Genomic DNA, 12,904 nt, shown 5'->3' with positions numbered 1-12,904 from the left:
TCCGTCATCCCAGGTTATTTCTATTTTTTCCTTCTCAAGGCATTTGACTCAATCTCGCTATGCGGCCGCAGTTTTTTCGTGCGGCCGCCCGGTCCTTCCGGGTCCCTAAATTGAACAAGCACAGGACCTTCGCGACGACAACCCCTCGCTCTGCTGAGGTGGAACTCACAATCGGTGGGATAGACCGGGTATTCTGAATTGACGAGTATCTTTGCGCTGACATTTGTGAATCAGATGGCAAAAAGGTTTCAGTAGAAGGTCGCTCGAATCTCCTATGGCCCGGTGCTTGTATCCCTACTGACACCGAATTATAGCTGGCTCGGCCCTCATTCAGGCTTGTGAAAAGGCAGGCGTGACAATTCCGAGGTATGAATGATTGAGCAGTTACGAATTGGCCAGTGTGACTGACGAATTTGCTACAGATACTGCTATCATGAGTATGGCTTCCTCGCTCATTTTAGTTAATCAGCTTGCTAACACAATAAACAGAAAACTAATGATTGCGGGAAATTGTATGTCCCCTCAAAGGCCTATTTCAATTGATTGAGTTAACTCTAACTTCCTAGGTCGTATGTGTCTCGTTGAAGTTGAACGTGCTCCCAAACCAGTGGCATCCTGTGCTTGGCCTGTGCAGCCCGGAATGAATGTCAAAACAGACTCGCCGCTCGTGCATAAAGCCAGGGAGGGTGTTATGGAATTTCTACTGGCTAATCATCCTCTTGATTGTCCTATCTGCGACCAGGGAGGTGAATGTGATCTTCAGGACCAGTCAATGCGCTACGGAGCTGACCGCGGTCGGTTCCACGAGGTTGGTGGAAAGCGTGCTGTTGAAGATAAAAATATCGGACCTCTCGTCAAGACATCCATGAACCGGTGTATACACTGCACTCGCTGCGTTCGGTTCATGAATGATGTAGCTGGTGCTCCGGACCTCGGAACTACCGGTAGAGGTAACGATATGCAGATTGGGACTTACCTGGAGAAGAACCTCGACTCCGAGCTCTCCGGGAATATAATTGACCTTTGCCCTGTTGGTGCTCTAACATCGAAACCCTATGCTTTCCGTGCTCGTCCATGGGAACTGAAGCACACGGAGTCTATTGATGTTCACGATGCTATGGGCTCCAATGTCCGGATAGATACTAGAGGCATGGAAGTCATGCGAGTGCTTCCGAGATTGAATGACGATATCAATGAAGAATGGATCGACGATAAATCTCGGTTTGCATGTGACGGTTTGAAGACCCAGAGACTGACGACGCCATTGATTCGGAGAGACGGAAAATTCGTTCCTGCAACCTGGGAGCAAGCCTTAACTGAGATATCTAGCGCTCAGCAGAAACTGCAGCTGAAAGAGAATGAATTCAAGGCTGTCGCAGGGCATCTAGTCGATGCCGAGTCGCTTGTGGCGATGAAAGACTTAGCTAACAAGCTTGGATCCGATAACCTAGCTCTGGATCAGCCGAGAGGCGACTCTCCCATTGCCCATGGAATTGACATACGCTCAAACTACCTCTTCAATTCCAAAATCTACGGAATTGAAGAAGCGGATGTCATCCTTCTGGTGGCTACGAATCCTCGCCATGAAGCAGCTGTTCTCAATGCGCGCATACGCAAGCAGTATCTTCGCTCAGACCTCCAAATTGGGTTGGTTGGAGAGGAGTTTGAAAGCACTTTTGAATACGAACACCTTGGCTCAGACACCTCTTCGTTGAAGGCCGCTTTGTCTGGAAAATTCGGGGAGAAACTTGCTTCCGCTAAGCGGCCGATGATCATTGTCGGAAGCGCCGCAGCTGAACATCAGGATGCGAAATCCGTCTTCGAAACTGTTGGCAGCTTCGTTGAAAAACATCGAAACAACTTCAACACCCCTGAATGGCAAGGCTACAACGTTCTTCAACGTGCTGCATCCCGTGCCGCTGCCTATGAAGTCGGCTTCACTACGCCATCTTCAGAAGTAGCGCAGACCAAGCCGAAAATGATCTGGCTCTTAGGCGCAGATGAAGTTAGTCAAAGCGAAATTCCGAGCGATGCGTTTGTCATTTATCAGGGCCACCACGGTGATCGTGGTGCTCAATTGGCCGACGTCGTTCTCCCCGGTGCAGCATATACCGAGAAGTCGGGCACATATATTAACACTGAAGGACGTGTCCAAGTCACTCGGGCGGCCACGTCCTTGCCTGGTGCCGCACGTGACGACTGGAAGATTATCCGTGCTGCCAGTGAATTCCTCAACAAACCGCTTCCCTACGACGACATTGAGGCACTCCGCGATCGCATGGAGGAGATCAGTCCTGTCATGCGCCGGTACGATGTCGTTGAGCCAACCTCCCTGAGCTCACTGAGCAAAGTACAACTGGTTGACCAGAACAAGGGCGTTCAGCCAACTGATACACCTTTCAGGAAGGTTATCGAGGACTTCTATTTTACTAATTCCATTGCTCGGAGGTCAGTTTATTTTTAAAATCTGCGTCATGTCCACCGCTAATCGAGAATCTAGTTCCCCGACCATGGCCCGCTGTTCAGCAGCTAAGGCCACTGGGAATCCAGAGACGAACTTTATGGCTGCTGGTGAAATGTCTCCCCAGGCTCTGTACGGCTAGGACACGCAGGCTCGTATGGCGGGCATTTCGGTCTGTTCTCCTTTGTCTGTTGGATCAGGCGTTTTCATTGTACCACCTAAGTATTGTTTTGCCCCCTTTTTTGTTTCCCCATAGTTATCGAGTCTTTTCCATTTTACATGGGCAGTGTAACTCCGAATCGTTGTCGGTCATCCTCAAAACTATCTGGGGAGGTGAATATGTACATATGATGTGGAGAAAATGACCGTCTTCCGAGTCAAAAGAAGCTATTCAACGTGGACCCTTCCATCAGTAATATGGTCCGTTCTTCTGGCTCAAAGGAGGGTGTAAATTGGGATGTTGCAGCTCTTCTGAATAAGCTCCTGGAGTGTTATCTCGCTTTATTCGCTCTAATTGAAGTGATATAGTAGTCATACGTAGTGTTGAACATGCCCCAGAGAGGAAAAGATGTTATATGCGTCGGTAGTTGAAACTTCGAGTTCTAGGAAGTTCAGATCCGCAGCGCTCGCCGCAAATTACAACTCATCATCATCAGTTTCCCCCGCCGTTGCTTCAGCATCCTCCCCTGCGGCGACGGATTCATTTGATCTTGGTGGCATATGATTCACCTGTGGCTTCTTAACAAACGGAAGCTCTCTTCGGGGTGGTGGGACGGCTGAATTTGTTAATATAGTGCTGTTTTGAGGTGTTTCGCCTGATGCCTGCTTGTTGTCTTCGCGCTCGTTTTCTATTGATGGTGACGCAAGTGCTTCGCCTGTGTTGGTGTTTTCGTCATCTTCAAGGGGCTGGGGCGTAGAAGTTTCTTCATCTTCTGTTTCCTGATCGTCTGAGCGACCATCGTTTTGCCCATCGTGATCGACTTCCATCCTCTCAAATCCGTCCTCACTATCGGATTCACTGTCTAACATCTCTTGCGCGGATCGCTTTGTTTTGGAATTGGACGGGCCAGAGAGAGGATGTGTGCCCGGGATCGCTGACCGAATCTCTGATGCTTTATTGAATGCCATGAGTCAATGATGCCATATATTCAATGCAATTGCCACAACGAAATCATACCTTTTTCAGAGTCTACCTTTGCAGAGGCCAAGAGGCGTTGTTGATTGCGAATCTTGAGCTTCTTCTCATTCAACAATTGCACGAAATTGGCCATCAGTAACTCATCGTGCTGGGTCTTGGCGCTCATGAATTCTTCCAACTGCTGGTTGAGTCGTTGGATTGCGTTTTCGGCGGCGCGATAACGATCTGTTAAAGTGGAAAGACGTTCCGCGAGAGCATCTGCTCTTGCAACAGCCGCACCCGACCAATCGAATAGTTGAATCGCCTGTTCATCATCCTGTCTTAGGGTCACAGAACCCAGCCTTTGCTGTCTGAGATTAGATTGATACGGGAAAAGATTGCTCATGACGGGAGCCTACTGTGATGGATTGGACTCGTTTGCGTATCGTGATAACTAGCTCCCTACTAACGTCGCCCGATTCGATGATACTCGCCGAAGATTCAATTCCAGAGAGTATTTCGGACTTTGGGACGGATTCTTTGAGCTGACCAAAAACATATGACACGATTTGAACCCATTCGTCGTCGCTACCTCGGTAGTTCTTCGCGCAGAGAGTTTTCAAGCAGGTTTGTCGCACTGTGTCACTTGCCTTAGAAATTTGTTCAGAGCAGAAAGGAAACGATGGTGTGATATATGAACTGATCACGCAGAAAATGATTCAATCAGAACATACCAGTGCCAGTATAGGGGTTCTCTCCCTCCGTCGCAGCAATATCCAGATTCAGGGCATTAGAGCTGGTGGGGCAGACCTGAAGGAGCACGTAACCTTGGGTATCATCACTCCTGGAAATGCGGAGGATTCTCTGAGAGAGGTCGAGTGTGCTGGAGGGCATGATGATTGAGTGTATGCTGGGTGTTGCGCGCTGTGGTTAATCGCTGTGGTTAATTGCCGATGCGTGCAAACCAGCTCAGCGATCAGACGTCAGAGAACCGCTTATTTCTCAGAACTGTGTGTTTTTCATCGAATAGAGCCATTATGCTGCCTATTCATTCTTGTTTCCACGAGAATGGCAAGCCAGCTAGGCATCAACGTCACCCAAGGTTGGAGAAATCTACCCGTTCCGCGAAGAGCCTCATGTTAGTGAAGATCGAACACAACCATGAATGATCGACAGCCAAGAATGCCGCCCACGAAGTTGTCCGGCCGAACTTTCCAAGAGTTGATGCTAGTTGCCAAGGGTTCAAATAGGTATCTACAGCAGGTAGACTTGTACTCCGTATACCCAAGGACAACAGTCTCCCAAGAGTACCTCTCTTTACAAAGGTTATTTGCTCGAGATCAACGGCTGTGGATGAGCCAATCAATGATGCGAGCGCCCAAATCAACACCAAGCTCGAATGCTCTCAGGCAGTACAAACACACCTGACGTGAAAATTCGACCACCTCCATAAGGTTGGGCGCAATGATACAGATACTTATGCATAATGCTACTCAAAATTTTGCTATAAATTTGAGCACTCGCCTTTTGGCTCTTTAAATTCCATTGCCTGCGACTCAGGCTATTACTTGGAGAACGACTTCGCCTTTTAAGCTGGATATCACATTGACGCTTTGTGAACACACATCCTAGGTGGCCGAGGGCTGAAAAGTATCCATGCAGCCAGTATGATAGAAGTTAGTGGTACTGCTGAACAAAAAGAGAGTTTTGATGGCACACTTCTCTATTTGGGTAGCCAGTACTCCGTAGCAAGACAAGTTAATGGCAAGTGAGAGAGGTGCCATGGGTGTTCCTCCCCTCATCTGAAGAGCTTCCTTAACCTTTCCTCTCAGTGAATGCTTTATTTTTAATAGAATCGTCTCTGACGAATAGGTGACAGGAAATATTAGTATTTGTATCAAAAAGATAAGGTTGAGGGGGTGGGGAAACAGAGAGCGAGATTAATTGTCCCCAGTCACATACTCCAAGAACTTCAATCGTCTCCTCATTGTTGACCCCTTTGGTTGTCCCGTCCCCTAAAAGCACGTTCCCTCCACCCTCCGGGAGGAATCCTTCCCGCCACCCACCTTAGTGACCTTGCGACCTCATACATCGAAGGTTTGAACTATTTTCACTTGAATTAAATCATACTTCGCCGCGATCTTCGTGCCTCAGAAACCTCGACCGGTTCTACTTACCAGCATACTACATCTTCAGTTTATTCCTGGTGTCTTCCGGAGCGTTTGATTCCATTGATCTCCGCAACGTGCTCACTAACTCCCTGAGTCTAAGTTTAACCTGAATCTGCAGTGTAAGACGTACCTGGAAGATCCCCAGTACTGCCATCAGGTTTGAGTTAGCCATTGACGCTCTGCGTTGGGAATACTGCACTTCCACCGAGGGACAACGGGATGATGCCCCAATTGGCTTCCGACTCTGTGTTAGCGAGGGAGATTTCTGAGCCCGCTCCCTGGAATCGCCTGTCCTAAGTTGGTCCAACTTGAAATTACATGATATTCTCTTCTGTCGCCACCGGTTCTTCGATAAGCTGTCCGTAACATGGAGTCATCGACCTGTCAGGTCCCACATGGGGACGAAGAGACGATCGAGTGTTGGGACGACGATGGGGATCTACACTGTTACGAAGACATCCATATCCGTACGGCGTCTACTGCTACATCCGTAACGAATGTATCCACTCGTCGATCAGGTCATCGAGACTCTATATCATCCCGTCGGTCTGCTCGCTCTGACCTGGACTCGAACGCGGCAGAAGATGAGGATTTGCAGGTTCAGCTTCCGGATGACGACGAAGATTTGAGCGAAGACGCCATTGCGTCTGCCAAGAATGCAGGGATTCCCTTGCCAGTCAACGTTCCCAAATCGGCTCTCATTGGGGGAACGATCAAGCGACTTGGGCGAAGAAAACCGAGGAAGAACTTTATCGACGATTGGTCTGACGACGTTGAGCTTCCAGGTCCTGATGCTGCGCTCGAGCTCAAAAAGTTTAAGGACACAGTCTTCCCGGAGACCCTCAGGCAGCTCAGTTCAGCCACAAACAGTCCGGTGAAAAGATCTCCTTCTCCTTTATGGGAAGATGATCTTTCGATGCGCTTGCAGTCAGCGCTGACGAATCTGAGTCAATTTGCGGATGACAGCAATCACAGCTTGGCGGATATTGACAATGTCCCTACCATCAAAGTTGCGAAGCCTCGATCACCAAAATCGACCAGATCAGTTGCCGAGCACAGCGTAACAGGGATCGATGCGCCGGTCGAAAATGTTGAGGACGACTTCGAATTACCAGCAGATGATTTTCATCTTCATCTTGCTCTTCGCAAGGACGGTACGGAGGCCACTAGCCCTGCTGCAGACGATTTCGACCTGGATTGGTCTGAAGGTAGTATAGGGATTCGTTTCGGTGGCACAAAGAGAGACCACCGTTCGCTTCCAAGCTCTGCAGTCTCGGTTGTTAGTCCTAGTGCCTCCAGTTGCCGGACAGGCGAGAGCGAGGATGAAGGGCTTGATGGGCTTGTAATTCCAGAGGGTCCTCTGGACCTGGAATCAATGCTGAAGAAGCGCCGGGATACCGGCTCTACTGATAAACCACGCTACTCGCCATCAGGCCAGGTCGAATATGAGCTGACTGGCTCGGATGATTTTTTTGCGGGTCTTGAAATTGAAAGCGGCGATGCTTTCGATTTAAAGAAGCTTTCCCTCAACCCAAACGTAAAATACAAGGTTGAGCGTCCCAGCAGTCCGGCGCGCCGTTCAACAACCTCCATCACATTCACAAATACTGCGGTTTCTCCCAGGACTCGGATTCCGCGCCTCTTGGGTCATGACCGTCATTCAACACATCTCGAGACTGTTTCAGAAAGTGGAGCTCCGCTGTCAAAGTTTCCGGGCTTACGATCTTGGGCGAGGGGCCATGTAACCCATGCCTCTGTCTCTAGCCTGCCTTCAAGGCCAATATCGACATCTCCGACGCCTTCGACACCCGGCCGGCGATCTGTGACTTCTCGATCTCCCAAGACCCCATTAAGTAGCGACCGCGCCCCTAGCGGTACACAGTCCCTCAGGAACAAACGATCCATGCCGACTATTCGAAGTGTACCGCAATCTGCGCAGGTGTCATACTCACAGGGTTCTCTTTCTCGCGGAGATGAATCAGCGCGCCCTTCCATTTCTCACGTTCGAGCAAGGACGCCAGTGGAACGCACAGGAAGCGACTCAAAATATTTGAACCGCAAGGCCCAAACGCCATTTATTCCAGCTGGGGGTTCCGAAACTCAATCTCATCACGTCAACGTAAAGGGTCCTCGATACTTTCGTCGGACAAACTCCGATGGTTCCGGCGAAATCCTTAGCTCACGAGTCCCTGTATCTCGATATTCTCGATCAGGTCGACATCTGATTTCGAACAGCATTACTGATGAATCTCAGTGTAAAAATTTGATCACAGCTGCGAAGCAGACTATCACTAGACCTACGCGGAGGCGTAACTTCGGCGATGGGACTGAGCTGGAATCATTTGACGATCTCCCTACGTCCTCCCTTGCAGAGAGCAAGTTCATCAAGCACCCAATTGGACGCGGTGTGCCGAGGTCCCTCCGCGGCAGACTCGGTCATAATCAGACTCGTCCCTCACGAACAGACATTCTGAAACCGCCGTCGACTCCATGTACTGTCCCTACATCATGCGACCTTACTCCTCGGTTTGCGCGGGATACAAACGCCTCAAGAAATGCAAGAGAACAACGTATCGCTTCGATGGCATTCAACCTGAAAAGTCGTGAGAGCAATCCACTTGGTCCTCTCAGCTCGAACTGGAGAAATCCTAAAACCTCTCGTGTTCCTTCGAACCCGGCGACGCTTGGCAGAAAAACTAGAGGTGTCACAGCGTCCGGTGGTAAGCCCTTCCTGATCAAGTCAATTGGGAAGGGCTCCCAGGAACCGAAGTGTACGTGTTGTCCCCCTACATTTGGATTGTTTTAGTGTTGACAATTTTTTCTAGACGTGAACGGTATGCATTACAATCCGGACTCTTTCCAATGGGAGGGAAACGAGACTTCCGTTATTGGGTTTGAGTCTCTAAGATCCCCAAAGTCCCCCAAACCGGCACCTGCGTTGATCACCAATGTGAGTGCGATGCAGAATGTGCAGGTCGTTGGCGGGATGGTTTTCGATCCACGACGCATGTGCTGGCTGAAGCTGGCATCATCTCAGCCGGGCGCACAGGGGATGGTGGCAGTTCAGGTTGAAGACGATGTCTTCGCCGGACTTGATGACCTCGAAGAAAAAAGTCAGAGAAAACCTCCAGGTGGCCCAGGTTCTGGTAGCTACGGTGTTCTCGACCGTACTGTGAGTGGTGATGAGCCGAGTTGCGGCGACTCATCAGACGAGTGGCCCATGACAGAGGAGTTTGATGTTGGCCCAGAATTCGTGAGACGCCAACGTGTCGAGGAAGAGAAGTGGAGGCGAAAGGTCGAAAAATGGGTTCAATCCGAACGTGATAGACATGGAAACTGTTGGAGGTGGGCTATCCGAGATATAGTTGGTTTGAATGGCTCTCATCAAACTCAAGAAGTCCGCCGCTTGTGAACATTTTCAACGTACTTCGTCTTTCGGAGGGCATAACTATTAATCGGGAAGTGTTGCCATACCCAGGAAAGCGCCCTGGTGGAGGTCTGTTCTTATTGTTGCTGTTCCTTTCATAGAATGGAGCGTCGAGGTACTGATCAGTTGAGGACTCGACTGGGACGATGCTTTTATATGGGTGGGTGTTCTGGCTCGGCTGCTATGAACTTCCTGCATGAGCTTACGATAAATTCTTGTTGACCTTGATGTAACTGGCCAGCGAGAGATGACTTTGACCTTTTCTTGTTTCTGCTGAATTGCGACTTTACTGGGACGGCGATTGTATTGTGACTTTTGTGTACCTATAATTTGTCACAATACTATATCCTATCCAGATTTGTAGCCAATAACCTGATTTTCTTTGTGGCTTGGTCCGGTATCGGCATGTTTGTGCATACGCATCACTTCTTTCCTGCCGGGTTGGATGTTTAGGGCTAACCTTGGCTTAATTATTTGTTTCAAGTTTCATCTTTCTAGACTCGAGGGAGATGGTTGGAGATAAGAGTCGAGATAGATCTATTCGTTATGATTGAATTCTCGTGCTATCTAGGCTCATAGGTTGTAGCTCATTCCTAACCGGGCTGTGTTGTTGTACGAGATGTGATGTCTGTTATTGAGTAAAGCGTTGCTCATGTACGCAGGTGAGTGCTGAGAGCTGCCTTGGATAGCAATAATGCTGCATATCTATCTAATACCGGCCGAAATCAATCTTTCCCGACCAAGAAATCCATAGTATTACTAGAGCTGTAGGGCTATGGGGGGATGACACTGACAGCGAGTATAACTAGCAGAGAATAGTGTAGGGACATCTTGCTCCCTATATCAAGTTCGGTTCTTTTCACAAGCTGAAGCGTAGCGGCACTCTCTATGAATGAGCCACTACGACAAGCTGCTTCTGGTCCACCTTGCCAAGTCAACCAATAGCACCCCTATGCATCTTGTAGAGAACAGTGGCTGCATGCATGGGAAAAAGCGGAACTTTCAAGGCTTCATGGCTAGAGGATGAAAGTGGACCAATAAGTAAGGCCAATGCTCGGCAGATCATAATATGTGCATACTATAATAGTAACTGACCCCTACAACATTAGTCTTCAGGGTCGCGCAACAAAGAACATCTCAATGATAAATCCCAAAAAGTCATATACTTCCTATATTATTAACTACACACAGGATATAAAATTCTAAAAAAAAATTATAATAAAAAAGTACTATTCTAGGGCTCTCTTAAGATACTAATTTTATATAGCTTATAGTCTATATAACTATACTATTACAATGTGAAGATGAATGTAATATATATTGTAGCGGGCAGGGCCTGCTGGGTGCTCAGGCTGTTTGGCCCTTGTGAAGTCATATCTAAACTAGACACCAGCTGCAGGTCATATGACTTTATACTAATTAATATAGTAATCTGTTTTATTATATAACCTATAAACTACTTACACACTCCTTTTTATATTTAGCTACTATAGCCCTAGCTAGATTTCTCCTTTAGCAATTTCTTACCATCTAAACCTAGGTCATAGGTTTCTAAGGCTTCTAGCCCATGATATTAGAAATTACTTATATCTTTAGAAGAATAAATAAACCAGATAAACCAGACAAACTAGATAAACCAGATAAACTAGATGAACTAGATGAACTAGATAAACCAGACAAACCAGATAAACCAGATAAACCAGATAAACTAGATAAACTAGATAAACTAGATGAACTAGATAAATCAGATAAATCAGATAAATTAGATAAACTAGATAAACTAGACAAAGCAGCTAATCAATAATATAGCTTATAATAATATATTATTACAGATGTCAACATCCCCTAAAGGACCCAGCAAAGAACACCTACTATAATAGAACACTATATAAATAGATCCCATGGCCTAAATAGCCCAGCAGCTACAAGAGATCATTAATTATATAGCCTAAATTAAAGTATAGCAGGCTATTATTACTTCCTAGGCAGATGCTGCCTCTACAGCAGTAATATCTACACCTTAGATAGTCCCTATAGTACCTACCCCTATTACTATCCTTGTAGATGAACCTATGAGGAGGCCTAAACTAATTCTACCAGACCCTAACTAATATGACAGTGCTAATAAGGCTATATATAATATCTTCTATTCTAACCTCCTAAGGAAGCTAGAGGTTAACTACCTAGTATTTAGTAGCTATTATAACTATATATAATATACTTTTACTAGGCTTAAGGATTAAGCTACTACTATAATAAGCCCCTAGATAGATTAGTATACCTAGAATTATATAGTAACTAGAGTAGACTTAGAATAAATAATTAACTAACTTAATCTTATATTTTAAGATAGAAACTATATAGAGAAGGCTATAGAAGAACTATACTATTTATAATAGGGTAACTACCCCTTTTATAATATATTAGCAGACTTTAACTAGCTATTAATAGAAGTAGGAGGCTATAGCTAGACTAATAATATAAAGTAAATCTTTATTAATAGCACCTTAAATATAGAGATATAAATATAACTCTTTAGTATGATTAAAGAGGTAAGTTTTAAAAGATATTATTAATAGCTATAATAATCATAGATTAAATTAAGGCCTTCTAAGCACAGGGAGCAGCCTAAGCTAAGTAGTATAGAAGGAATATATAGATTACTAGCTATAGCTATACTATCTATATCCTTATATCCTAAGTAAATCCAGCCCCAGCTATAATAAACCCTAATAATACTATAGATTAGGAGCCCTTCTTTATAACCTTAGCCTGCCAGTAGCACTATGCTAAGTAGGTTAATAAAACTAAACTATCTTATTACTATAGTAAAGGGAGATACCTATACTATAGAGTATTAGACTATATAATTAAGGGCTGTTAGTACCTAGGAGCTATTCCTTTATAGAGTAAGGAATTAAAGCTACTATATACTTCTTAAGCTATTAGACCCTTACTTAAAAATAATAAAGTAAATAAGTTAGAAAATAAGTTACTTCTATAAAGAGACTCTTATAAGGGCTAATTAAATAATTAATATAGCTAAAGAGCTAGCATCCTCTATATCCTAAAAAAAAAATAATATACTTACTAATTATAGATAGTTTTAATAAGCTATTATATTCAACACTCCTGAATTTATTATATTAGGTATTATTAATAAAGAACATAATTATAGAATCCTTTCTAATACTAGATATATATCTTATATAGTTATAGTAGAATACTTTATTTAGAAGCTACAACTAGAGTAGATTAAGATTAAATCTAACTACCTAGAAAACTATACCAGCATAATAGGTAGTATTATTTTAACTATTACTTAATTTTCTCTATATATTAGTAGTAACTACTATTATATAGTCTATACCTATATAATGCATAAGCTAGGTAAAGATACTAATCTAATTTTAGGAATTCTATAGATAAGGGATTAGAGAGTAATGGTAAAAGTAGAGAGACTCTAACTAAGATTTATAGATAGATTCACAGGAGAAAGCCTTAAGAATAAGCTAAAACTAATAATAAAGTAGATTAGTATCTAGGGGTTTATAGTTTATAGCTAATAATAAAGGAAAGATAAAACTATATAAATCTTTACTACTAGTATTAAGGATATTAAGAAGGCCTTATAGATTAAGAAGTATACTAACCTAGCTATAAAGCTACTAATATATTACTATAAGTTCCTAGAAGTATTTAATAAGAAGAAGACTAATAAGCTATTA

The 12,904-nt window shown here is 44.9% G+C and overlaps 3 protein-coding genes across 3 annotated transcripts, besides 3 other annotated features; 2 read left to right on the top strand and 1 right to left on the bottom strand.

Annotated features, from left to right (window-relative positions):
• Positions 1-496: 496 nt before the first annotated feature.
• Positions 497-2,603, top strand: NFIA_037700 (putative NADH-ubiquinone oxidoreductase, subunit G; the record flags this gene model as incomplete). Its single annotated transcript, XM_001266092.1, has 3 exons — positions 497-512; positions 567-2,448; positions 2,501-2,603. The coding sequence occupies 3 exons, from the start codon at positions 497-499 to the stop codon at positions 2,601-2,603; spliced, it is 2,001 nt and encodes a 666-aa protein (XP_001266093.1).
• A 494-nt stretch (positions 2,604-3,097) lies between these two features.
• On the bottom strand, positions 3,098-4,472 carry NFIA_037690 (uncharacterized protein; the record flags this gene model as incomplete). Its single annotated transcript, XM_001266091.1, has 4 exons — positions 3,098-3,573; positions 3,639-3,945; positions 3,998-4,215; positions 4,313-4,472. The coding sequence occupies 4 exons, from the start codon at positions 4,470-4,472 to the stop codon at positions 3,098-3,100; spliced, it is 1,161 nt and encodes a 386-aa protein (XP_001266092.1).
• Positions 4,473-4,501: 29 nt separating this feature from the next.
• Positions 4,502-4,526: a microsatellite.
• A 1,590-nt stretch (positions 4,527-6,116) lies between these two features.
• On the top strand, positions 6,117-9,161 carry NFIA_037680 (putative cytokinesis regulator (Byr4); the record flags this gene model as incomplete). The annotated part of the gene is made up of 2 exons (XM_001266090.1): positions 6,117-8,520; positions 8,575-9,161. The coding sequence occupies 2 exons, from the start codon at positions 6,117-6,119 to the stop codon at positions 9,159-9,161; spliced, it is 2,991 nt and encodes a 996-aa protein (XP_001266091.1).
• Positions 9,162-10,775: 1,614 nt separating this feature from the next.
• Positions 10,776-10,956: a microsatellite.
• Positions 10,782-10,961: a microsatellite.
• Between the last annotated feature and the right edge of the window lie 1,943 nt (positions 10,962-12,904).

The sequence above is a fragment of the Aspergillus fischeri genome, genomic scaffold, assembly GCF_000149645.3.
Source record: "Aspergillus fischeri NRRL 181 1099437636247 genomic scaffold, whole genome shotgun sequence".
In the NCBI taxonomy this organism is placed as follows: Eukaryota; Fungi; Ascomycota; class Eurotiomycetes; order Eurotiales; family Aspergillaceae; genus Aspergillus; species Aspergillus fischeri.
This window is presented reverse-complemented; position numbering and strand designations above follow the sequence as displayed.